Below are 27,777 nucleotides of genomic sequence, written 5' to 3'. Positions count from 1 at the left end.
CTCTGTCAATGTGTGTGTGAGAGTCTGTCTGTCTGTGTGTGTCTGAGAGAGAATGTGTGTCTGTTTAGCTACCTGTCCCCCTCAGATCACATGAGGTGTTTTTATTCACCTTTTTTCCCACGGCTTGTGCCGCCTCCATAGCGGAGATCATCAATCTTTATGATCTCAGCTAAGCCGCATTGAGAGATATTGTGCATGTTCTCTATGGGTAACATTCAGCACCTCCATGCAGAGCACTGACACAGGACTCTCTAGTGGCCGTCTCAGTGACTGTCACTAGAGGTCTTAGTAGGCAGCAATGTAAACACTGCCTTTTCTCTGCATCGGAACAACTACATTATTCTGTATTGGTTCTAGTGACTATAGTGTCCCTTTAAAAAAAAAAACAAAAAAAAAAAAACTGGCTCCTAACTTTTTTTAGCTGGCTCCTAGATTCCAAACAAATTTGACAAGCATTGACCTAGGGTGTGTGGGGCACTTATACATTACCTGATATTAAGTGAGTGGGCACAATACCTGCGTGTATGCAGGGTCAATTAAACATTACCTGATGATAAGAGAGGGTGCACTACACATATCTGAGGAAGTCCTGCATGGATGAAGGGGCTCATTCTACATTACCCAAAGAAAGAATGCATGTATATGGGGCCTCTATATATTACCTGGGGAAGTGATACGTGTATATGGGGGTCTCTATACATTACCTGGGGAGATGATACATTATTACCTGTGTAAGGTGGGTATGTGGTGTGTACGGTAAGTCGGGGTCCCTGTATCTGAGTGAGTGCAGTGTAGGAAGTGATGTAGTGCTGGTGGGAGGGGGCACTAAGTGAGTTTGGAGCAGCCCCCCCCTCCCGTGCTCTGGCCGCTCACTTCCCGTTTTGGCGCCAGGCGCTAGGTGTCGCTGTTCCCCGCTCGGTGCGGTTCTCAGCTCGCGGACAGGCAAGCGCGTGGGGACTGTGTTTGGCGGCCGCGAGCCTGGGCGCGTCTCCGCCGATCGTGAGTGTCCCGGAGCCCGGTGGTCACGTGTGTCGGGAAACCTCGCGGGAGGGCAGACGGTTAGGAACCTCCTCCACACCCCCTCCCACCCCGGTACCGCCGCCCGGCCAGAAGTGTCGGATAGCCCGAGGGAAGTGTCGGTGCTCGCGGGCCGGACACGGACACACAGAGCGCGCGGCCGCCGGATACATGCTGGGGGATCCTCGCACTCCTCCTCAGGTGAGAGCCCGGGATGGAGGGCCTGGGGGGGAACACTCAGCCCCCCCCCCCTACTCCCAGGTCACGCCCAGCCGGGGGGGGGGGCGGTGTGAAAGTTATTCCGGGCAGTCAGGACCCCCGGCCCGGCTCAGGACCCCCGGCCCGGCTCAGGACCCCCAGCCCGGCTCAGGTACCCCACTCCCCCCGGCCGCCCACGTGTGTCCCGGGCTAGGCCGGTCCCGGTACCGCCACATGCGGCCTCCCCCCCCCCCTCACAGTGTGCGGCCTGGGCTGTAGGCCTCCGTGTGGGATCCTCCCAGCCAGCAGCCCCGGCCAGCTCCCCCCCCCGGACCTGGGACCCTCCTAGACACCCCCTCCTTCCCCCCAATTAATTCACCTTTACCGGGGAGCCCTGAGAGCACAGCGCCCGGCACACTGCCGGCACTCCCCCCACCTCTCCCCCCCCATCATAAACCGGGTACAGCCCGGCCCATCCAAACCCCCCCGGGGTGTGTGTACCCCCCCTCACACGGTGCCCTGGTCACTATGAGTGTGTGGCCCCTGAGAGCGGTGTTTTTGTTTCGGGATGTTTCAGGCTCACAGTCTGCTTTCTCTCCCATAGAGGCCGCTAGAGTACTGTGACCGGAGGAGAGCGCCGCCGCCGCCGCCAGCATGGAGTTCCCTACCCAGCAAAAAGCCGTGGATGGCAAGATCATCTACCCTCCCGGGGTGAAGGAGATCACGGACAAAATCACCAACGACGAGGTGGTCAAACGGCTGAAGGTCAGTCCTAATGTGCAGCGAGTCCCCGGGGAGCAGCCGGGAAGGCAGTAACCACTGGGCTGCTCCCCCATGGGCTCCCTCAGACAGCTGTTGGGCTGCTCACCCTTTGCTCAGTAATTATACGTGTCTCATGCTATATAAAGAGCTGTTTTTGAGGTTCAAGGCAAACGTGTATACTTAGTTGGTGTTGGAAAACTTGCTCATTAAGGTCTTCGTTACAAAATAATCTGCTTGGAAGAGGCTATGTCTTGAAATTGCTGTTTTGTCCTTGGTACACTACTTCTGTTTTTGATTGCTTTAGTCAACACACTGAAACTGATAAATGTCTTGTGTGCCTCACTGTTATGCATGGCCTATATACTCCAGGCTGCCCAAACCACTCCAAATGGGCAGAAGTGGTCTGGGTGCCAACTCCCACCACCCTTAACCCCGCAAGTGTAATTCGTGCAGTTTTTATAAACTGCAACGATTACCTTGCACGGTTAAGTCCCCTTCTAGTGGCTGTCTATCTTAGAACACGAAAAGTGTTTTAAACTACGCTGGACGTCCTCACGTTATGCATGAGGTCCTCCAGCGTTGCCGAAATCCCCATAGGAAAGCATTGAATAATGCTTTCCTATTGGGAGGTCTAATGCGGCGCATTGGGTCTCTCCCAGCAGGGGAGGAGCCTGACCCAGTGCCGAGGGACATCGGCGCTGGAATCAGGTAAGTCACTAAAAGGGTTTTAACCCCTTCAGCAACATGGGATGGAGGGTAGGAGGGAGAGGGGCACTGCAGGGTCCTGCAGTGCCAGGAACACGGATATGTTTTCCTGGCACTGGAGTGGCGTGTCCCTTTAATTATATTTGTATAAGCCATGGACAGGATACCTTTGATCCAAGGAGAGATGTGACTACCATTCTGTGGTAAAGAAGGGATTATTTCCTAGTTTGTTGCTTTTTTTTTTTTTTTAATCTGTCGTCTTTTGGGTATTTGGCAAATCAGATGTGAGTTTGATCGATGCAAGTCTTTTTTTCAGCCTGTATAACTATGTAAGTTCATTACTATGGATGTGGAATTGTGTTATTTTTTTTAATTTTTTTTTTTATATTTACTTGCATTATGTAGCTTTTGGGGATAGATATGGTCCGTAATCTAAATTGACAAATATTTCACCCTTCAGAAGAGCAACTGCTTAATTTTGTAAACCAAGCAAATGGTGTATTGTCATTTAGCTAGCGACAAAATATTCAGCAGTTTATTACAATTCTCATAGTATGATTTTAGATTTCATTCTTCTCTACATAAATGCTTTCTTCTTTGAACTTGTTTGCCACTTTTAATATAGGCTGAGAGTCAGTCAGTGTATATGTATGAGCCAGTTTAAATCCACTAATTGAGCGCATGTTTCTGTTGTTACTGGTCTTCAATGTAGGATAAGTTTTGTAGTTTGTGGTGCTAGTCATTTGACACAAAAGTAGTGGAAAGCATTTCAAACTTCCTCTCCAGTATAGTTTTCTCAGCATAAATAAAAAATATGAGAAATTTCACCCATGTTGGATTATCTTGTAAAAACCTAAAATGCTATAAGCCTACATATAAGTGAATCTTGTATTTGATTTGTGTGGAATATACATTTTTTGAGGGGTGTTTTGCAATTTATGTGCCAAATAGTAATTTGTGTTAAACATGATTTTTTTTTAAAGGTATGCTTTATAAGGACACGATAGTCACCAAAACAACTGTAGCTAAATACTTTATTATTATTAATGAAGCTGTTTTGGTGTATAGAACATGCTCCTGCAGTCTCACTGCCCAATTCTCTTCCCTTTAGTAGTTAAATCACCTTTGTTTCTGCTTATGCAGCACTAGCCACACCTCTGTGCACGTGACTTACACAGCCTTCCTTAACACATTCTGTAAAGTCATCTAACGTTTACACTTCCTTTATTGCAAATTCTGTTTAATTTAGAATTTTTCTCCTGCTCTGTTAATAGCTTGCAAAACCTTGCAGTAGCCGCCTGTGTATTATTAAAGTTCAATTTACAGAGCAGAAGATACAATTTTTTTTTAAAGGGACACTATAGTCACCAGAACAACTATAGCTTATTGAATTTGTTCTGGTGAGTAGAATAACTCCCTTCAGGCTTTTTGCTGTAAACACTGTCTTTTCAGAGAAAATTTAGTGTTTACATTACAGCCTAGTGATAACTTCACTAGCCACTCCTCAGCTGTTAGAGATCCTTCCTGGGTCATAACCCCAGATGCGGCTAAGGTGCTGGTCCATGCTCTTGTTCTCTCTCGCCTTGACTACTGCAATACCCTTCTCAGTGGTTTTACGTATTCCCAGATTGCACCGCTGCAATCTATAGTGAATGCGTGGGCAAGGCTTATTTTCCTGTGCGCTCACGCCTCTGTCAGTCCCTGAATTGGCTTCCAGTTAGATATAGGGCTCAATTTAAAATCCTGGGGCTTGCTTACAAGTGCCTACATAATACTGCTCGCTCCTACCTATCCTCCCTAATACACAAGTATGTCCCGTTGAGGCCCCTACGCTCTGCCCAAAACCTACGTATATCCTCTGTCCATATGCCCACCTCTAATGCTCGCCTCCAAGATTTCTCCAGGGCTGCACCTCGTCATGCAGGCTGTGTCAGTCACCGCCAGAGGAGGTGTGGCATAAACAGAAACAACAGTGATAAAACGTCTAAATGGCAGTGAAACTTCAGAGGCATGATCTATACACTAACACCGCTTCATTAAGCTAAAGTTGTTTTGGTGACAATAGTGTCCCTTTACGTGTACTTGTATGAAAGAGGTCACAATATCTAAATAAAGTATGTATTGCAGGTATCTTTTATTTTTTTTATATTTGTTTAATTTTTTTATAAAGCTTTCCATGTAGAATAAATTACATTTCATAAAAAAAGTGTGAAGGAAAACTTTGGTGTTTTTTTTTTTTTTTCTTCCTCCTCCATAAGTTGTAATCAGAATATGGCTGCGTACTTACTCCCAGCCAATCTCTTGATTCCCCATTGAAACCAGAGAGGAGCAAAGCAAGTGTCTGCTTGTATTTGTGTGGGTTTTACTTTATTAAAGTAAATTTGCATGTGCAGTAATGGCAGAAATAAGGGCTTGCATGTAAATGCACAGAAGCTACAATGTGAATGTATGACCTGCTCCAACTTTATGCGTTAAAGGGAAACTATAGGCAAGGAAAACTGTCGTTTTCTTAACACTATAGTGACCTACAATGCCCTCCGCTCAATTGCTCTATGTTTGCTATTGGGTTTTAAATGAAGCTGAATGTCCTCATGCAGAGCGTGAGGACATCCAGCATCAGTTAGGCGACCAAAAGTCGCCTAACCACCTGGAAGTGCCTCTAGTGGCTGTCTGGTAGACCGTCACTGGAAGTGGAGTTAACCCTGCAATGTAATTATTGCAGTTTCCCAATTGCTGGGTTAAGGGCACAGGGACTGTGCTCCCAGACCACTTCAATGAGCTCTAGTGTCCCTTTAAATACTGGGTTTGCCCAATGTTTATCGTTGTATTCACGCAAATATTGTTTGCGACACAAAAGTGATGTAGGAGAAAATAGATTTTCATGCAGTATTTAGATATCCGCTCGCAAGCAATACTCTGGAATTTTCAGATGGTTGTCTTCATTCTGGTTGTCTAGTAACTGCCTGGAGTGAGGCTATCTAAACATGTTTATGACACGATCAATAATTCAAATTGTGTTCATAGCTGGATTTGAAAAAAACAGAACACTTCCCTCTTTCTAACTGTTTTTTTTATTTTGACTAGGGAAGCATATTGGTTGTCTTTTTATGACATAATTGTGCAGTAGCCAATACTTCATCATATTACTATTCTATACCTGATCATGAGCTAATATTGTGGTAGCGTTGCACTTGCATCATTCTGTTTTTCCTAGTGTGAAATGGCTTAGACTAGAGTGATGCTGCCTCACTTCCTCTTTAGTTAATGAGGTACTACAGTGAGTTTTGCATCCCTTTTGCCACCTATGAACCAGCTAACTTCTATGTGTGCCTGTAGAAAACATATTTCCTGCTCTGGAGAGCATCAGTTGTGGCTGTACACATGCACCGTTGGTATACTGCAGCAGATTGCTGTACATAGCCCTCTTTACAAAATGTATGAACCAAGCTGCGGATAGGCTTGGAGCTATGGTAAGACTATCAGCTTATTGAACAGTCTGCATTACTGCTGGGCTAGGTTTTACAGGCCAATATAACCACCACAATGGAAGCTATTTTAATTTACTTTGAAATCTTATTTTTTGATGTATGTGTTATTTAGTAAAAACAAATTAGATCATTTTCAGCATATTGGGCAACTTGTATTTTCTGCATTCAGGTGCTGTTGCATTGTTCATAGTCTTGTTGCCCTACTTGATTTCTTTTATTATATTTTTAGAAAGTGAAAGTGGAGTTTCTGAGACTGGACATTGGTTAATGGTTTTCAAATAATTTTCAAAGTGACACTTTTTTTTTTTTTTTTAGGGGGATCAGTGTGGTGTGTGTTCCTTATTACTTTGAAAAGTTGGCCTTGTGTTTTAATTTGATTATAAACTTCATATGGAGTGTCCCTTTTAAGAAGCATTGGTACTTTTTTTTATTTTTTAATTCTTTATTTTTGCGTGTTGTTTAACAAAGGGTAAATTTACCACATGCAATAGTGAACATTAACATATATATATTAGCTTCTGAGTGTCAACGCATATGTTGTACATTGTCACAATTTTTATATTTTAGGAAACGTTGTAAGGCCTAGGTAGTGGGTTGGTGTAATACTAGGTATGGTATTCTATTTGGTTTGTGAGCGTCCATCCCTAGGTCCTGGTTTGGTAAAGAAGGTGTGGTCCATGTCGGGTGGATTGTACCAGGTCAGCGTTAAGCTTGAGGTCGAGGTTTTCTAAGGAGGGTATGTCCCCTGTATGGATCTGTGGTTCTGACAAGTGGTCTGTGGTGACGGTCGGTTCGTCTTGGAAGTATTTAGTCGGGAGGTTTCTATTTTGGTCTGTTTAGACCAGGGGTAGGCAACCTTCGGCTCTACAGATGTTTTGGACTACATCTCCCATAATGCTTTTAGTCATATTGCTGGCAAAGCATCAAGGGAGATGTAGTCCACAACATCTGTAGAGCCGAAGGTTGCCTACCCCTGGTTTAGACTAATCTTGAGGTGTGGTCGCCCTAACCTAGGGGCTGTCGGGGGGGGGGGGGGGGGTGTGCGCCTTGTTGCAGCACACACTCCTCTGGCGTACTGGCGTGCCTACGCCATCCCTGGCATGCTGTTGGGGCGTCACCAGAGTCGCGTTACTTAAGTCATGGAGAAGACAACAGAACTTTTTAGTATTAGAAGGTAAAAAGTGATAGGAGGGAAAGGAGAAAAAAACATTGGTAAACGGCAAATTGCAATATTTAGCCTGTGAGCGGGTTGGGGTAGGAGACTTCTCTCCCCATTCCCGTCAAGTGGCCTGAGTGTCCATTCTCTGTGTCCTTGGGATGAAAGGTTCGATCGTCTCTGGGTCCCATGCAGGAGAGGCGTTCTGGGTGGTCTTGGTCGGTAGACCCAGTTTTGATAGTAGCGCGGCTGCTTCAGCTCCTGTAGTGATTTTGTACGTTTGTCCTTGTTGTGTAACTAGGAGGTGGCGTGGGTTTCCCCACCGGTATGGTATTTCCGCTGAGCGCAGCTGGCTGGTGAAGTCGTTGAGGGTTTTTCTCCACTGGAGAGTGGCTTTGGTTAGGTCCTGGTAAAAAGTCAATTGGGACTCTTCAAAGTCGAGTGGCGTTTTGCCCTTGAGTGCCGACATTATGTGACCCCTGTCTTGGGGGAGGATGCAGCGGATTATTACGTCTCCAGCAAGGGGTGTGGATGCCCGTGTTGAAGTGGATAGTCGGTATATTCCGGCAAAGGTGAGTTTCCTTGCCACCCCGGGGGGCAGTATGGACTGCATGAGACGTCGCACATAGTGTGGTAAATCCTCCTTGGAGACTGAGGCAGGGATACCACGTATTTTGATGTTGTTGCTTCTGTGTTTGTCTTCCTGGGCTGCTATTTGTACCTCCAGATTTTTTTGAGTGTGTTGCATCTTGGAAAGGGCTTCTTGCAGTGAGGTGATTTCTTTTTGGATCCCTTTTACTTCTCCCTCAGTGTGTAGTACTTTATCAGTAATTTGTTGCATGCTGGTTTTAAGGGTGGGTAGATCTGCAGCCAGTAGGCTTTGTATTTCTTGCAGCATTTTTTGCATGTGTTGTAGGTCATGTTTAGTGGCTAGTTCAGTGATATCTTGCTGGGGTGTGAGTTTTGACGGTGTAACCCTTTGAGGGCTATGCTCCACTGAGGTAGGCTCTAGAGGGGGAACAGGGCCTTTTACGGCCGCCATTTTGGCGGGTGTTTGTTTCTGCAGCAGTGTGCCTATATCAGGCTGTGCTGTACCTGGTTGGGGTTTCTGCGACCTGCGTCCCATTCCGGAGGTTCCGTGATCGGAGTTGTGCAGGGATGTGTCCCACGCGTCCTCCAGGAAGTCACCGTCAAATAAGTAATCCAGGCCGTGGTGGGCTGATGGAAGGTAGGCCCGGGCTCTGGATTTCGACTTTGCCTGCTTCGGGGTGTACCGGAATGGCATCAGTCGGTTCCGGGGGTTCCCCTCTGTGCTATGGTGGGATTTTCGTTGGTGGATGGTGAGAGTGTCTGCCGATATTCGTAGGATTGAGCCTGTGATTGTCAGAGCTCACGGCAATGGCGACCGGCCCGTTTCGCTGCCAGGCTCCGCCCCCCTTTGGTACTTTTTAAATTATGGATATTCTAAGAGTCCTGTGTTTTTTTTTTTGTTTTTTTTTTTTAGACCTTAGAAAACATTGTACAGTACTGCCCCATCTGTTGGCTCTTGGGTCCGTAGTGCCCTGGTGCTGTCCCTTAAACCGTTTTTGAATTCAGTTTGGTAAATTATCTGAATCCCACTGGGCACACATGTCTGCAGTTCTTGCTTCTGGAATTCCTCTACAGGAGAATCCATTTAGATGTGCAGGGCCGTGGCCATTGGCAGAGAGCGTCACCTTGGTATTCTCAGCCATTCTTGACTTAGGACTTGACACATTTGCTTGGACTCTAGGAGCCAGGTTTTTTTTTTTTGTAATAAAGCTTTATTTCCAACTACAAAAATACAATTCTTAAAGGAAGACTATAGTCACCAGAACCACTGAAGCTTTTGTAGTAAGCTAGTAATTAAAGGAACACTATAGTCCCCTAAATTACTTTAGCTAAATAAAGCAGTTTTAGTGTATAGATCATTCCCCTGCAATATCACTGCTCAATTCACTGTCATTTAGGAGTTAAATCACTTTGTTTCTGTTAATGCAGCTCTAGCCACACCTCCCCTGGCTATGATTGACAGAGCCTGCATGAAAAAAAAAACTGGTTTCACTTTCAAACAGATGTAATTTACCTTAAATAATTGTATCTCAATCTCTAAATTGAACTTTAATCTCATACAGGAGGCTCCTGCAGGGTCTAGCAAGCTATTAAATAGCAGGGGATAAGAACATCTTAATTAAACAGAACTTGCAATAAAGAAAGCCTAAATAGGGCTCTCTTTACAGGAAGTGTTTATGGAAGGCTGTGCAAGTCACATGCAGGGAGGTGTGACTAGGGTTCATAAACAAAGGGATTTAACTCCTAAATGGCAGAGGATTGAGCAGTGAGGCTGCAGGGGCATGTTCTATACACCAAGACTGCTTCATTAAGCTAAAGTTGTTCAGGTGACTATAGTGTCCCTTTAACAAAAAATAGGCTCTGTTTTTCATTAGGTGCGTAATGAATTTAACAAGAACCATCATATAAGTCAGGGCTTGACAAATTTGCTTCCATTCTAGGAGCCAGCAAATAAAGTTAGGAGCTAGGTTTTTCAATGTCAAAAATAGAATTCTTATAGGGACAATATAGTCACCAGAACCACTACAGCGTAAACTAGTTGTTCTCGTGTCTATAACCTGTCCTTCCACACTATTCAATGTAAACCCTGCCTTTACAGAGAAAAAGGCAGTATTTACATTGTTGCCTTGTAACGCTTCTAGTGAAAGTCACTCAGTGTAAACCATATAGATGCATTCATTCAATTTATCTCAATGAGGAGATGCTGATTGGCGCAGCATGGCGTTTTGCCACAAATTAGCAATAGCCTCCCAATGCTTTCCTATCCACGATTGATGATCGGAGGCATGGCCAGCTACGGCGAGACCAGCACAGCATAGGGGGAAAAAGGTGAATCAAAACCCATTACCCATGTGATTGGAGTGGGACCGGTCACCTAAACTAACACACGCTCACTCGCTCAGTTACACACGCTCACTGACACACACGCTAACTCGCTCAGTTACACATGCTCACTGACACATACACACGCTCACTGACACATACACACGCTCACTGACACATACACACGCTAACTCGCTCAGTGACGCGCGAGCTCAGCGGCGCGCAAATGCTCTCCCTTTAGCCGGATGGCCGTCTGCCTCTACTCATAGGCAGCTGACCACCTCAGGGGCCAGGCTAACAAATCTTAGACTCCAGGTTTAAAATCCTAGTCACCATGGCGACCTGGCGCCTGGGATTTGTTGAGGGCTGATATGTTATGTATGGGCCAACTGCCCAAATTCATTGTTTATTGTAATACCAGTGTCGTTTCAGTGGAGCACACGTTGACATTAATTACAATGTTATTTATAGTGTAAAGGGGTGAAACATGAAAATGGGAAGTGTCAAATGCAGTGTATTGGCTGGTTTCCATGGTGACTAGACAATTTGCGGTACATTATTTCAATTTTTAAAAATGTCCTTCTAAAGTTTGTGCTGGACTTTGATAAGGGAATTATCATTCTGGGAGGTCACCCAGCTCCTTAGGGAACACAAAATATCCTATAAGTGGGGCTCACGACGGCTTCTGGTGGAGAAAGGCTGCAACGACCTACCCTCACCTTTCAGAGGTACCTTCGCTGCTCTGGGATTTGGGGCTACTGGCGGGTCTATCCCGACAGTGAATCTGTGGACCGAATTACACTATTTGTGCTGGGAATAGAAGCTTTGACATCTAGCGACCTACCACCAAGAACAGCACTCTTGTTTAGCATTTATCATATGTGTGCTCCCTATAAGTGCGTGTGGTTTTACTATTTTAACCCCTTAAGGACACAGCTTTAAAGGGACACTATAGTCACCCAGACCACTTCAGCTCAATGAAGTGGTGTGGGTGCCAGCCAGGTTTTAACACTTCACATGTAAACTGCTATGTTTACATTTCAGGGTTAATCCAGCCTCTAGTGGCTGTCTTCCTGACAGCCGCTATAGGCACTTCTGCGACGCTGGATGCGAAATTCCGATACGAACAATGTCCCGAATTGCGTCCTAACATGAACGGAGAAACTTTTCTCATTCTGTTAGGACGAAATGTAGGAGGTTCGGGAATACTGACCGGAAGCATCGCAAGATCACGGAGGAAAGATAAGAATTATGCTCAGCTAACTCTTCTGAGTAAAACAATACCCGCAATGTATGTCTTTGGCACTATTTCATGACGCTACTGCGCCATACCTTGCCATTTCAGTTTTTACAATAGAATTTTGAGAGATGGATTTGATAGGCCTATGTCTCTTTTGGGGGTCTAATAGCAACTTGCTAAATTCAAACTACCCCACAAAGGCCTACCATTTCCTGAAGAAGACACCCCAGGGTATTTAAAAAGACATAATTTTTTTCGCTAGTTAGTACCAAGTGTAGTAGTAGTAAGCATTTTTTTCTGCCTTTTTGACGCATGCTTTGAGATTTTTTATGTATATTTTGCAATCCTAATGCATGCTACGTCATTATAACACCCAATATGTTGCTCAGCTATGTGGTCGGAATACAGCAACACCATGTGTGTACCATTGCCAGGTATATGTGGATGTTGAAGGGGCAAATGTGAGACTCTACAATTTCAGTTTTTTTTCCCCCCTCAAACTTTAAATTTAAATTTTGACGCTGTGTCCACGTCCAATTTTTGCAAGGGTGAAATTGGGAGCCGCACTCAATCCCGGCAGCCACCTGGTTCTCTGGAGCAGGACCAGCAATCCCTCAACTATAAGGCAACAAAATAAATTCTCCAGGCACTCATGGTGTACAAGCCGCAGGCAGTTTTAATAGAAAAGGAGCAGCAACGTTTCCACCTGCTAAATAAGTCTTTGTCAAGTTCTATTTTTGAGTAATTTGGCTGGTTGCTGTAGAATCAGGCACATATTAATCCCTCATTAACCTGCGTCAAACTCTGAGGCACTGTCTTTCACCTCTGATTCTGCTGTCAGAATTCTGTAAGCCTCATTGGCACAGAGTTTCCTAAGCATTTTAAATTTTACCTAAACAATGTTATAAACAATTTTATTTTTTATTTTCATTATTCGATATGGCTGCAGCAGTTGATCAGACAGGTCCCCAATGTGCTTATAGTATTTCTTAATGCAGACTGGCAGCTGTCTTGTCTCCTGTCTACCGTGAACTGTGACCACGAGAGTGTGCTCAGTGTGCATTGTGGTAGTCACGATGAACACTTTCTTTTTGTCTCTGTATTTCAGAGCTAGCAGTTTGCCTTGGCAGAGAGCAGCTCTTTCCCCTATTTTAATTTTTTTGCTTTCTCTGCCAGAGCCTTTGGGTAGCTTGTGCGTGTCCTGCGGATAGTGCCGCAGATCAGTCTCTAAACAAAATAGCATTTTTTGGAGAGATATGCTATTATATTAACAATCTATATAGAGGTGGTACTCCTTGTTCACGATTAGATCCCAAACTATTTTCCCACTAGTCCCAAAACTTTCTGGTCAACCTGGGGGATCCCGGTAGCTTTCTTTACATTCATATACTCTGAAGGAATACACATACCCAGTGCCACTTTTACATAATTTGTATAGCTTGATGCCATACCAGGATCTTTTGGCTGGGGTGTACTGCTTAAACCCTAAGTCTTCCCTTGCACTTAATGATGGACTTGTCTATGCAGATATGTTTCTGGGGGTATAAATCGTGCCAAATTCTTTATTAAAGTGGAAAAGAAAGGGGTGTGTATTGTACAGCTTGTCATACTGCAGATAGTCATTTGGGGGGCACTTTGAGTTGTCATTTAAAGTGCAAAAAACAGTGTGACTTTAAACCTGGGCCTACTTATTGTCTGGGGGAAAATGGGGGTATTGCATACTGGGTTTTTGGACCAGTACATTCGAATGCTGGGATTTTTGATTATGCCCATTAGCATTGTTAGTGTCCATAATTTCATTAATTGTGGTACAGTGGTGGGACGCCAGCTTCCTTTATTGGTGATGTGACTCTGCGTTTCGTGCCACATATTGCTCAACTTATATATTTCTGGGTGAACACTTACCCAAACAATTCCATAAAATCTTGTGCTTTGTGGATGGACAAGTCTGCCTGAATTACAGGAGATGAACACAGGGATGTCTGGTATGAAATTGTTAGGGGGTACCAAGTCATCGGTGCGAGGGGAATAAGCACTTTTTACATCAGTGTCTGACAAAGTCACACCCTTCAACCTCTGAGGCATTCAGTTGCCTCTGTCAGCCGCTAAGATATTATAGGCCTCCTTGGCAGTGAACTTTCTCAGCATTGTCTTAGTCAGCAATGCAGAAATAACTAAAGAACGCTTTTTTTTTTTTTTTTTAAATATTAACTTAATAAAATTAATAAAACATTAAATTTAACCCCCGAAGGTTAACCCCTTAGTGACCATGGATCTATCAGGTACGTCCGACACAAACTGTCGACCGTGGACGTTCCTGATACGTCCGCAGGGAATTGGAGCGCTGGAAGCATTCTTCCATCTCATAGGCAAACATGTTTCCTGCTGGTTACCTACAGGCTGATATCAGAATAACTTGCCTTGCTAGCTGACAATATCTTCTGGTTTTGTATTTTTCTATATGAGACTATTGACCTGTAGTGTGTGTAAAAAAATAAATAAATAAATTATTGTGTATTTTTTTTAAAATTGAACTAATTCTTTAACAATTCCTACTCCTTTTACTATAACCCAGGGCTTGACAAATTTCCTTGGAAATTTAGGTCCCAGCTAAAAAAGTTAGGAGCCAGTTTTGTTTTTTAAAACGTATAAAGCTTTATTTTCTACAAAAAAATAACACATCTTAAATTAACATATAAAGAAGACTAGAACCAAACGACATGGGCATTAACAAGATAATGAAAATATTAGGATGTGACACACAAGATTATTTTTATGAAGTAGATAATTTTTTCACTTGGCTTTTTGTGGTCATGAACATGCCTTGTATTTTTAGAATTAAAGTACCAATGGTTGTCAGCCTTTGCAGGATCAAACTCCTTCACAGATGGACAATTCATGCTGATCATTAACAAATCACCTAAACTTTCATACTGCATTGATGATCTGAACTTATTTTTTTACAAAGTTCATTAAATTGAACTCTCTTTCACAACATGCGGTTGAGACTTGCTACACAGACAGTATAGACAGCAAGTTTCCCAAAACTGGAACTCTGTCTGTGTTGGAGAGTGCCAAATCCAGAAGATCACTCAGTTTCTTCAATTTGCCAAGGACTTACAATTCCACGATGTCAGAAATTGCTCTTCCAGATATTTAACACGATGCTGAATCAATTTTTTGCAACTGTATTTTTTTATACAGTCCTTTAAGTGATGTTCCACTGATAAATCTCTCCTCATGCTGTTTTGGCACATCTTTGAGTGAGTTTAAGAATGAAAAAGTTTTTTTTTCACATGCAATTCAATTGTGCTAAAGAAAACCTCGTCCCTTTGAAATAAAAGGGAAAATTTCTTAATTTTAAGGTAGTCAAGCAGAAAATGGAGCATATGAACGAATTTAAAATCGGTTAGTTTCTCTAACAAATCTGCTGAAAATTACACTGTGACACTGTGTCTGTGAGGAAGGGAAAGCACAGGGAGAGATACTCTTTAGTTTTGACCTAGAGCCTACCCTTGTGAATGGGTTATTTGCATCACTGGGGATTTCAGGATATAGGGACAGCCTGAGGAGATACTGAGTGCCTTGTGGGCATCTCCAGTCTGTGGCCAGTAAGGTTCGTCTTATTTTGTGCCCACCTTTAGTTTAATCCTATGCCACTGCAAGATCATACCTGACTCACAGCAATCCACCTTACAAAATAAAAAACATAAATAATAAAGTTTTATCTTTTTATATAGAAAAGATGGGGTTGCCAAATGTGTATGTTCAAGGAGGAATTCTGGGTGAGGTATTGAGGCTGCTGCTGTTCTAATTACAATGATATGTGATGCCCTGGAGTATGAAGAATTCATATTTTGCATTCTTCATTCTATGATTTGAGTTATACATTCCACAGGGCAACACTGTCAGTTGCTGCCCATCAGTTTGTATAAGTGCTGTGTCCAGTAAAAGATTGGGGGATCTGGCAACCCTTAAAGAAGCTGCACCTGTTTGAGAACCAGTTAATGACTACTTTAATCAAAGCACGAAGTCCAACTGTATAGTCCAGTCCCAAATGTTTGGATTTGCCATGAGACTTTTATATGACAATGTCCCAATCTCTGTACTCAGTCCCATTTGTGCTAAGTTTATGGTTTCTATCTTTGACATTAAGCAGTTAAGCTGCTGGAGTGACTGCTTCCCCTCAGTGTGTCAGAGCAACTTATTTGCATTTACCTGATCAGCTGTCTAACAGTTCTCTTCTTTGTAATCATGATTAGGTTGTATCAGGATAATAAGGAATTGTCTTGAATTTTCAGAATGAAACAAATCTCTGAAGGGTTCTGTTTTTTGTTTTATTTTATTGGCTTGTAGTTTTTCATATTATATTAATTAAGTCTAGTAGTAATAGAATTATAGAAAAAACTATATTTTAAAATAATTTGGGGGGGGGGGGGGGGGGGAGGAGGTGGAAGGCATTTTCAGCCAAGGGCGTCCTGAATTTTCTGTTTCGGCCCAGAATTTTCAATTTGGTGCATCCCTAATGAACGCCACCTTGTGGCCCAGGAAGATATCCGACTCTGAAACAGTTTGAAGGTGAGGTATGTCTCGAAGGGAATACTGGAGGCAGAGCTTTCACAATTTGAGGTGCTGGCTGGTGGTCTTGCTATGGCGCTAGATGGACTCTTTCCTGTCCCTAGACCGGTCAGGACACCGGCTACTGCCCTAAGAGATCTGGTAATCCACTTTCGGAACGGGACTGATCAAGCAACAGTCTTCTCTGCTCTGAGAGGGAACTCTCCTTATCATTTTGAGAACATGACATATCTGGCAGCACTTTAGCCTGGCAGAGGTCACTAACCTCATGCCTACAGAGCACAATATCTGTTACTGCTGGTGACTATAGTCATTCTCCATGGGGTCACAACGCATCTCATTCAAGCGCTCCAGGGGACTGCTGCTCTCTTATGGGACTTTCACCAGATTATCTTGGCCAGGATGGCCAAGAGCAGCAGGAAATGCTAGCAGAATGCTTGGTTGTATAGGGAGAGGTGTTCGCAGTAGAAAGAGAGAAGGGCTCATGCCATTGTACAGAACACTGGTGAGACCTCACTTGGAGTATTGTACGCAGTACTGGAAACGGTATCTCCAGAAGGATATTGATACTTTGAAGAGAGTTCAGAGAAGGGCTACTAAACTGGTTCACGGATTACTGGATAAAACTTACAAGGGAAGGTTAAAGGATCCTAAATGGACACTATAGTCACCAGATCAACTACAGCTTAATATAGTTGTTCTGGTGAGTGTAATCATTATATTCAGGCATTTTCAGGCAAACACTGCCTTTTCAGAAAAAAAGCAGTGTTTACATTGGCCCTAGGGGGACCTCCAAGTGGCCACTCCTCAGATGGCCACTGGAGGTGCATCCTGGCTCAGTGCTGCACAGTAGGCAGCAGTGCCGTTCAGCGTCTCCACGCTCTGCATGGGGACGCTGAATTTTCCTCATAGAGATGCATTGATTCTATGCATCTCTATGAGGAGGTGCTGATTGGGCAAAACAGTGCTGCCCCGCCCCCTTGCATTTTAGCCAATGCTTTCCCCTTGAGAAAGCATTGGATTGGCTAAAAGGCAGCACTTCTGATGGGGGGGGGGGGGGGGGGGGGAGAAGCCTCCTAAATGCCGGGTTTTGCGCTATTGTGTCAGGAATACATGTTCGTGTTCCTGACCCTATAGCGTTCCTTTAACATGTATAGCTTGGCAGAAAGAAGAGATGGGGGGGGGGTATGATAGAAACATTTCAATACATAAAGGGAATCAACACAGTAAACGAGGAGACTATATTCAAAAGAAGAAAAACTACCACAACAAGAGGACATAGTCTTAAATTAGAGGAGCAAAGGTTTAAAAAAATCATGAAGTATTTCTTTACTGAGAGGGTAGTGGATACATGGAATAGCCGTCCAACTGAAGTGGTAGAGGTTAGCACAGTAAAGGAGTTTAAGCATGCGTGGGATAGGCATAAGGCTATTCTAACTATAAGATAAAGCCAGGGACTAATGAAAGCATTTAGAAAATTGGGCAGACTAGATGGGCCGAATGGTTCTTATCTGCCGTCACATTCTATGTTTCTATTAGTTGTTTTATTTTCCAATGTAAGGACTATTCCATTGCCCCACCCTATACAGATAGAACTTGACTCTATCTTATAGTAGTTTCTTATGTAGAGAAGGCATGTCTCTCCACAATTAAGCTCCTTCTGCTGTTGTCTATAATATCTTAAAAATGTCGATCCATGTATCCATGTATTTTAGGTTGAAAAACGGTTGTACTCCGGACAGTTTTTCCAGTTATAGTACCAGTTGTCTATGGATTGATATATAAGGCTAGACAACAGTGCCATTGACAATTTTGGCCATTTCTGGATTATAGGCTAAGTTCAGTCTATAAAGACCAGAGTAAGATGCGTCTGGTTGTATTAACATTCTGTCCTTTAAATGGTGCATTGACCAATCCTATGCAGGTGGATCTTATTTTTTCTTTTTATATATCTTAGAATTATATATTCTAATTTATGACTGCATACATTGTAATGTGTTTTCTATATTAGGTATCGACCAAATTTCAGTATTTTCGGCAATATCGGTATCAGCCAATAAAGATACCGATATTGCTGATAATACATACCAGGACCGCCGGGCTCATGACAAGCTTCACACACACTACATTCAGTATACTTAAAGAGAAATAAATGACTACAGAGTTAGAAATATCTAGCCCTGGAGTCAGTCTAGTGCTATTTGGAAGGTGGACCCTTGCTCTCCCTCCCAAATACCTTGACTTTTGGGATTTCTCTATTATCTATTGCTCTGGGTTATGCCCATTATCTGTTGCCCATTTAGTCCTTCTTTTGACTCCAGGGCTAACAAACCTGACGGCAACCTCTGGTGTATTGACTCAGACAATGTGTTTTCAGTTGAACAATTAGATCACTCAAACTTTACTCCTGACATCAATCAGTCATTTAACAACCTACAGAATCTCTATCAAAAACAAATTAAATCTAGCTGGGAGGTCTCATCCCTTGAAAATTATATTAAGAAGGAAATGATTCCCAGGTGCTGCGGTGTCCAAAAACGTATAACTTTGTTTACAATCGTTAATGGAGGTTTTTTAAGTCTCCTGATGAGCAGCTCGTCAGTTTTCTGTTTTATTGTGATTGCCACATACTTTATATGGATTTGACTAATAACATTTGACAATGACAGCCAAGATCATGGGTTGATCTGCTGTTTCCCTTATATCCTGGTGGCTTAAGCTTGGACGGCAGTACAGCGTCCTATTCGGTCCCCTGTTTTACTCCGATTATGAAAAGGGGTATCTTTTATAATCTATGTCAAAAAAAGGAAAAGAGCTCTGCCTCAAGACAAGTAGAACTAGGTCTGACATGTGTAGGCGTTTTGGACGCCAAGAAACTTGGAGGCATAATCCTGCATTTCTATACAGTGTGGATAGCTCAGTGTGTTTAGACCTTGTTCAACCCTTGGGGTTCGCAGGTTTATTTCCCCTGCAGGGCTAACTCAGCACTTCATCCTTTTGAGGTAGATGACTGGAGTACCATTTAATGGAGTCACTTAACATTCCCGGGTTGCATTTGGGAACCAGTATATATTTGAATGTCTCTTGCCTGGCGTTTAAGTAGAACCTACTTGCAATCACTGGTTTCTTGATCTAGTTAAAGAGGGCACTGCTAAAGGACGTCAAGTTGTTTCCAACAAGTCTGTCATTTCAGCCCTTTTGAAGGAGTCCTTTTCACCACAGAATGCATCTAACACAGGCTGGGTCACTTGTCTAAATTCTCTAATGTGCCAGCGTTCTTGGTCTTAAGAAAAATAGTCCACTAATTTCAGAACTCTTAAGGCAGTCCTTCCCTCCCCTCACCGATTCAGATCTTAGTTGATTGAGGGACCTATTGCAATGTGGTCAGACCACAACGCTGTTTCCCTCACGTCAACAGACAGGGTGGTGCCAGAGGCAAGGTCTGTTTCAGCTATGTACCAAAACTGTGTACTGGGCTTAGAATCTCTGGGAAGTCCTCTCTCCATTCCACTCATCATGTGTCGACAATGTCATCACCTACAACCTCAGCAAAAGAAATTGGGATCAAGTGTAATGGTCTATAGATCCGATCATGTTCATGGTCTATAGAGAGATTTGGAGTGCCCGGATAGACCTTATGGCAAAGAGGGAGAACCTGAAGATTCTCAGGTTTGCCTCTCTGTACAGGACAGTTCACGTTGAATAGTTGGTCTATCTATCTAAGGGTATTTCTCCGGGCTTACATTTTTTTTTCTCCTATAGACTGTTCCCAAGACTACTTCAAAGAGGACAGAGCAGTGGTTCTGCCAATCTTTCCGTACTGGCCAAACACAAGCCAGTTTTCAGCCTTGGTGGAGATGGCTTTCAAGTTTGGCGATCTTCCGATCTCGAAAACAGTTTCCGAAGACAGGATATCCTGCTGGAAGTGTTGAATAGGTTCTTATTTATGGTAGAGCAACTGCTTGGTGGATCCTTCATCTCTTGAGTCTTCATGAGTCAGAGTCCACTTGTTGCGTATAATCTTCTAGTTGTTCTCCCTCTAACTTTACACAAAGATTTGGGTAGAGTTTCTACATTTTTGTAAGGAACGTCATTGTCTTCTAGTTCATTTGTCCGGGTGGTTCAAACTCACACTTCCTGCAGGAGATTTCCACAGGTTGGGCATTTACATGTTAAGAACACATTGTATTATGTAAGCTTTCTGAGAAGGGATTGGTCTTTGTATTTGCTGGTTAGAAGTTTCTTTAAATCAATAGGCTTCGTAGGCCAACCAGGAAGTTCTGTTCCCCTCCTGGGATCTTTCTTCAGTCTTTCAGGTCCCATTTTACTTTGGAGGTGGTTCCTTTTAATATGCTAAAGCTTAACCAGCATTCTTAGTTGCCATTCCTCTACCAAGAGAGTAAGCGAGCTTCAGTGGAATTTCTTATATTCTATCAAGGTGTTTCATCCTAACACTTCAATTATTCCAGAGTTATCTTTTAGAGCCGTTAATTGGCTCCGCCTTCTATAATTATGCCACCTCCCCGCTGGAACTAGATGGCATATTCAAAGGGAATTTCAGATGTACCTATCAATATCGGCTGAATTCAGAAGATCAGATCACCTCTTGTCAACTTCTAGGGAATTTTAAGAGGAATGTAGCCTCTCATAATTCTATTTCTTGTTATTTTGTTGGTCATAATGGCCTATGCTTCAGTAGTTTTCATTTGCCAGCGTCTTTCACAGCGCATTCCAGAAAGGCAATGGCCACTTCGTGGGCAGAGAAAAGCTCTTGCTTCACGCGAAGAAATCAGCATGGCTGCTTCTTGGTCACCTTTTAGCACCTTAAAAAAACGTCAGGCATTTTCAGGCTATATGTACTCTCTGCCTCTAAAATTGCATTGGGGTGTAGGTGCTGTTTAGGCATACGGCCCACCCGATTGGGAATTTTTCTTGCTATATCCCATACGTAATTTATTTTTTTCTTAATATTGTGGCAGTACAAATCTCCCTGCCTCTAAATTACAATTTTGCTTACAGTGTGTTGCTTAGGTGTGTATTCTTGCTACGACTGAGGTGGGTTTGCCGGGGGAAGCCCTTTATAAGTTAAAGGGGAGGGACTTTTCCTAATCCCCTATCTTGTAGAAGCTTGTCCCAATTAGGAAGCACAACCCATACGTACTGCCACCATATTAAGAAAAACAGAATTTACAGTAATAAAGGTTATTTTTTTTCCTCACAATTTACAATTGGCCAATAAATGTTTTCATTTTAAAAAAACACTAAAATTAAAACACACTATATATAAACCAACAACAACAAAAAAAACAATGTATACTTTGATATGAAAAAGAAAAGCATCTTAAATAACTGCTTATGTTCATTAATTTCATCAATGCCAAAAGTTCTTTATTTTTCATCTCCTAATTACCTTGATTACCTATTTCCATTCATCTCCACTAGCCGCCAACCCCTCCCCTAAGGGTTGAGAGCAGCCAGCGGGGAGGATGCAAATGGCAATCACCACCTACAATCATTATTCCCCTCCCTTTGAATAATGGTCCAGTCCCTCCTTGAAATAAATGGGGGTGGATGGCAAGGAGCCAAGGGGAGCATTCCCCACCTACAGTGAGGAAAGAAGAGGGGGAAAAAAAGGTATAAATTCTCTCCCTCTCCCCGTTTAATCAGTGCTTTTTAGACCACCGTTGTTACAAAACCTCCCCTTTAGGTTGAAATTATAGTACCCAAACAATTCCTATTATGGGAACCATTCTAAAACTTTCCCCAAGATTCCAATCTCTTCATGTGTTCTTCCCTTATAGTCCCCCTGTAAATTAAGTTTTCTATTTTTTTTTTTTTTTTTTTAATATTATTAATTTTACCATTCCATTCTTTAACTGTGGGTATTTTTTATCTGTTTCCAGTGAAGTGGGATAAGTTCTTTTGCTGCATTTATTAATAAGATTCCCAAAGAAATCTTAGCCCCATGAAATTGGGGGTCCACTACCACCTTTAATATATTTTCTACCTTTTTCCAGAAAGATTGAGTTTTCGGGCATAGCCACCATAAATGTAGCAGGTCTCCCACTGAATTTGAACACAGTTAGCATTTTTTTGAGAGTACTGGGAAATATCTATGCATATCGGCCGAGGTTCTATACCATCTAGATATAATTTTATATCCAAACTCTTGATATTTACTTGCAATAAAACAGTTTTTATTTAACTTAAAAAATCTACTCCAGTCCTGATGGGATATGGTCATTCCCAGGTCTTTTTCCCATAACCTTGTAAAATATGGGAGATTTGCCCCTGTCCTTTTCCGCAAATAATTTAGATAATTTAGATAATAAATGTGGTATACGTTCCTTCGTCTCACTTAGCCCAAAACGACTAATATTATGCTGGATTTCGTGTTTCTTCCTAAGTGACTGGTAAAAATGATGCAATTGTAAAAAACCTTATTAGCCTGGATGAATACTAAATAATACTACCCTCCTCAATCTTTCGGCAAGTACCTTTTGTAAATTATTTTAAATCTATAAAGTGAAAAACCAGATGGAGTCAAAGCGCTTAAGAATATCTGCAGTGCTGCTGCACTACCACCAAGTGACACAAATTAGCAATAGTTACCAGAAAGTTGGAGTGCGCTAGCAACTGCACTGGATTCAGGATCTTCTCTGAGTTCTCTGAAAAAATATACAGTATATAGTACAGACTATCTGTATATACAGGGTATACAAGATTAAAAGTATAACTGGGGATCAACTCACATGGACCAGAGCCCTATCACCCCTGGCTCTGGGTTTGAATTGCTCCAATGGAGAGGGATAAACCCACAGTATATATAGCAAAACAGGATACTCTTCTGAATCAGATGTAATATCTAGGCAGTAGCCCAAATTGAATAGTATCAAACACAGTATTTATTTAAACAAAAGGTTAAAAACTCGTACTTCAAGTAGTGGGTTTGCCAGCAATAAACCCACAACTAGATAGGCAGGAATTGATACAGCTTAGACACGTATACATGCCAGTCAGATATTTTTTTGTTTTTCAAGAATATTTGTGTGTGTGTGTGTGTGTAGTGGATGCAGTGAGAGTATTTGATTAGTAAATGCAGCGTTTGTTTGTGTAGTGGATGCAGTGTGTGTTTTGTTTAGTGTACACGGTGTGGGTAGTGGATTCAGTGTGTTGGTGTGTAAATATGTGTGGTAGGAACCCACCCATTACCTGTCTCCTAGTGCTCGCCCTCCCCCCAAAAAATTCCCCTTAATGTTCTTCTCCCTTCTTTTAGTGGTTCCCTTCCCTCCCCTGTACCTTGGTGTCCTCCTTTAATTTTCTTCACTCCCTCCCCTGTCCCATATTGTTCCTCACCCCCCTTCCCTGTCCCATAGTGTTCTTCACCCCCCCCTTCCCTGTCCCATAGTGTTCTTCACCCCCCCTTCCCTGTCCCATAGTGTTCTTCAACCCCCCCTTCCCTGTCCCATAGTGTTCTTCAACCCCCATTCCCTGTCCCCTTAGTGTTTACAATCCCCCCTTCCCTGTCCCCATAGTGTTTACAATCCCCCCTTCCCTGTCCCCATTGTGTTTACAATCCCCCCTTCCCTGTCCCCATTGTGTTTACAACCCCCCCTTCCCTGTCCCATAGTGTTTACAACCCCCTTCCCTGTCCCCATTGTGTTTACAACCCCCCCTCCCCTGTCCCATAGTGTTTTCAACCCCCCCTTCCCTGTCCCATAGTGTTTTCAACCCCCCCTTCCCTGTCCCATAGTGTTTTCAACCCCCCCTTCCCTGTCCCATAGTGTTTTCAACCCCCCTCCCCTGCCCCATAGTGTTTTCAACCCCCCTTCCCTGCCCCATAGTGTTTTCAACCCCCCCTTCCCTGCCCCCATAGTGTTTACAACCCCCCCTTCCCTGTCCCATAGTGTTTTCACCCCCCCCCCTTCCCTGTCCCATAGTGTTTTCAACCCCCCCTTCCCTGTCCCATAGTGTTTTCAACCCCCCCTTCCCTGTCCCATAGTGTTTTCAACCCCCCCTTCCCTGTCCCATAGTGTTTTCAACCCCCCCTTCCCTGTCCCAGTGTTTTCAACCCCCCCTTCCCTGTCCCATAGTGTTTTCAACCCCCCTTCCCTGTCCCATAGTGTTTTCAACCCCCCTTCCCTGTCCCATAGTGTTTTCAACCCCCCTTCCCTGTCCCATAGTGTTTTCAACCCCCCTTCCCTGTCCCATAGTGTTTTCAACCCCCCTTCCCTGTCCCATAGTGTTTTCAACCCCCCTTCCCTGTCCCATAGTGTTTTCAACCCCCCCTTCCCTGCCCCCATAGTGTTTTCAACCCCCCTTCCCTGTCCCATAGTGTTTTCAACCCCCCCTTCCCTGCCCCCATAGTGTTTTCAACCCCTCTTCCCTGCCCCCATAGTGTTTTCAACCCCTCTTCCCTGCCCCCATAGTGTTTTCAACCCCCCCTTCCCTGCCCCCTAGTGTTTTCACCCCCCCCTTCCCTGCCCCCTAGTGTTTTCACCCCCCCTTCCCTGTCCCATAGTGTTTTCAACCTCATCCCCTTCCCTGTCCCATAGTGTTTTCAACCTCATCCCCTTCCCTGTCCCATAGTGTTTTCAACCTCATCCCCTTCCCTGTCCCATAGTGTTTTCAACCTCATCCCCTTCCCTGTCCCATAGTGTTTTCAACCTCATCCCCTTCCCTGTCCCATAGTGTTTTCAACCTCATCCCCTTCCCTGTCCCATAGTGTTTTCAACCTCATCCCCTTCCCTGTCCCATAGTGTTTTCACCCCCCCTTCCCTGTCCCATAGTGTTTTCACCCCCCCTTCCCTGTCCCATAGTGTTTTCACCCCCCCTTCCCTGCCCCATAGTGTTTTCACCCCCCTTCCCTGCCCCATAGTGTTTTCAACCTCATCCCCTTCCCTGTCCCATAGTGTTTTCAACCTCATCCCCTTCCCTGTCCCATAGTGTTTTCAACCTCATCCCCTTCCCTGTCCCATAGTGTTTTCAACCTCATCCCCTTCCCTGTCCCATAGTGTTTTCAACCTCATCCCCTTCCCTGTCCCATAGTGTTTTCAACCTCATCCCCTTCCCTGTCCCATAGTGTTTTCAACCTCATCCCCTTCCCTGTCCCATAGTGTTTTCAACCTCATCCCCTTCCCTGTCCCATAGTGTTTTCACCCCCCCTTCCCTGTCCCATAGTGTTTTCACCCCCCCTTCCCTGCCCCATAGTGTTTTCACCCCCCCTTCCCTGCCCCATAGTGTTTTCACCCCCCTTCCCTGCCCCATAGTGTTTTCAACCTCATCCCCTTCCCTGTCCCATAGTGTTTTCAACCTCATCCCCTTCCCTGTCCCATAGTGTTTTCAACCTCATCCCCTTCCCTGTCCCATAGTGTTTTCAACCTCCCCCCCCTTCCCTGTCCCATAGTGTTTTCAACCTCCCCCCCCTTCCCTGTCCCATAGTGTTTTCAACCTCCCCCCCCCCTTCCCTGTCCCATAGTGTCGCTGTGCGACCACCTCCTGCCGGTCACTCCGATCTAGCGCCCCCAGTCCGGTGCGCCCTATGGCAGCAGTTTGTGCTGCCTTATTGACGCGCCAGCCAACCCATTCATTATCGGTATCTCTCTTATTGGTTTTTAATTCAGCCAAAAATCCATATAAAGCCATTTTCCAAGCCTTCTTGGCATTTCCTGTTGGAGTGTGTGCCTTCGCTAGTCCCCAGCTCTGGCGTCCAAGCTTTTTATTTTTCTCTTTCCACCAATCAGTCCCTCTCCTTTTTTTTTTTTTCCCCCTCACTTTCCTTCCCTTCATTTTTCTATCCCATTTCCTTTCTTTAATTTTACTTCTCCTTACCCATCCCTCTTATCTTTTTTTTTCTTCTTTTCCTCCCCCCTTCTCGCTTTCCTTCCTCTTTAAACCTTCCACTTGCCTATATCAAATCTATTTTTGCATTTTTGAACCCTGATATCCACCAAAAGAAAAAAAAACATATAAAATATGTTTGTGTGTGTAAATAAAACCCATAGCATACTTAGATTACTTCAGCTTGCTATAAGGATTCATATAGCTAAAATGTGCTACCTACAATTCTCTCTAGATTATAGATCAGCACCAAAAGAAAAACACACATATGCATACATACACGCACGGATACACATTACAAATACACATATATAGTTGTAAGAAAAAGTATGTGAACCCTTTGGAATGATATGGATTTCTGCACAAATTGGTCATAAAATGTGATCTGATCATCATCTAAGTCACAACAATAGACAATCACAGTCTGCTTAAACTAATAACACACAAAGAATGAAATGTTGCCATGTTTTTATTGAACACACCATGTAAACATTCACAGTGCAGGTGGAGAAAGTATGTGAACCCCTAGACTAATGACCTCTCCAAGAGCTAATTGGAGTGAGATGTTAGCCAACTGGAGTCCAATAAATGAGATGAGATTGGAGGTGTTGGTTACAGCTGCCCTGCCCTATAAAAAACACACACCAGTTCTGGGTTTGCTTTTCACAAGAAGCATTGCCTGATGTGAATGATGCCTCGCACAAAAGAGCTCTCAGAAGACCTACGATTAAGAATTGTTGACTTGTATAAAGATGGAAAGGGTTATAATAGTATCTCCAAAAGCTTTGCTGTTCATCAATCCACGGTAAGACAAATTGTCTATAAATGGAGAAAGTTCAGCACTGCTGCAACTCTCCCTAGGAGTGGCCGTCCTGTAAAGATGACTGCAAGAGCACAGCGCAGACTGCTCAATGAGGTGAAGAAGAATCCTAGAGTGTCAGCTAAAGACTTACAAAAGTCGCTGGCAAATGCTAACATCCCTGTTAGCGAATCTACAATATGTAAAACACTAAACAAGAATGGATTTCATGGGAGGATACCACAGAGGAAGCCACTGCTGTCCAAACAAAACATTGCTGCACATTTACAGTTTGCACAAGAGCACCTGGATGTTCCACAGCAGTACTGGCAAAAAAATATTCTGTGGACAGATGAAACCAAAGTTGAGTTGTTTGGAAGAAACACTCAACACTATGTGTGGCGAAAAAGAGGCACAGCACGCCAACATCAAAACCTCATCCCAACTGTGAAGTATGGTGGTGGGGGCATCATGGTTTGGGGCTGCTTTGTTGCGTCAGGGCCTGGACGGATTGCTATCATTGAAGGAAAAATTAATTACTAAGTTTATCAAGACATTTTGCAGGAGAACTTAAGGCCATTTGATGGGTGTTGCAACAGGACAATGACCCAAAGCATAGAAGTAAATCAACAACAGAATGGCTTAAACAGAAGAAAATATGCCTTCTGAAGTGGCCCAATCAGAGTCCTGACCTCAACCCGATTGAGATGCTGTGTGGCATGACCTCAAGAAAGCGATTCACACCAGACATCCCAAGAATATTGCTGGACTGAAACAGTTCTGTAAAGAGGAATGGTCAAGAATTACCATATATACTCGAGTATAAGCCGACCCGAATATAAGCCGAGGCCCCTAATTTTACCCCAAAAAACTGGGAAAACTTATTGACTCGAGTATAAGACTAGGGTGGGAAATGCAGCAGCTACTGGTAAATTTCTAAATAAAATTAGATCCTAAAAAAAAAATATATTAATTGAATATTTATTTACAGTGTGTGTATATAATGAATGCAGTGTGTGTGTATGAGTGCAGAGTGCGTATATGAGTGCAAAGTGCGTGTGTGATGCAGTGTATGTGTTGC

General features: G+C 43.5%; 1 protein-coding gene across 6 annotated transcripts in view; it reads left to right on the top strand.

Annotated features, from left to right (window-relative positions):
- The first annotated feature begins 919 nt into the window (after positions 1–919).
- Positions 920–27,777, top strand: part of PDS5A (PDS5 cohesin associated factor A) — an 82,813-nt gene continuing 55,955 nt past the window's right edge. For 4 of the 6 annotated variants that reach the window (XM_063457886.1, XM_063457887.1, XM_063457885.1 and 1 more), the window contains exons 1-2: positions 931–1,218; positions 1,820–1,980. In XM_063457886.1, coding sequence (XP_063313956.1) covers positions 1,870–1,980 — 111 coding nt within the window. In that variant the 5' untranslated portion in view covers positions 931–1,218; positions 1,820–1,869. Of the gene's footprint in view, positions 1,219–1,819; positions 1,981–27,777 lie in introns of all 6 variants that reach the window. The other 2 variants (XM_063457883.1, XM_063457884.1) reach the window with 2 other exon arrangements.

Source organism: Pelobates fuscus, chromosome 6 (assembly GCF_036172605.1).
Source record: "Pelobates fuscus isolate aPelFus1 chromosome 6, aPelFus1.pri, whole genome shotgun sequence".
NCBI lineage: Eukaryota > Metazoa > Chordata > Amphibia > Anura > Pelobatidae > Pelobates > Pelobates fuscus.
Note: the sequence above shows the minus strand (reverse complement) of the source record. Positions and strands in the feature narration are given on the sequence as shown.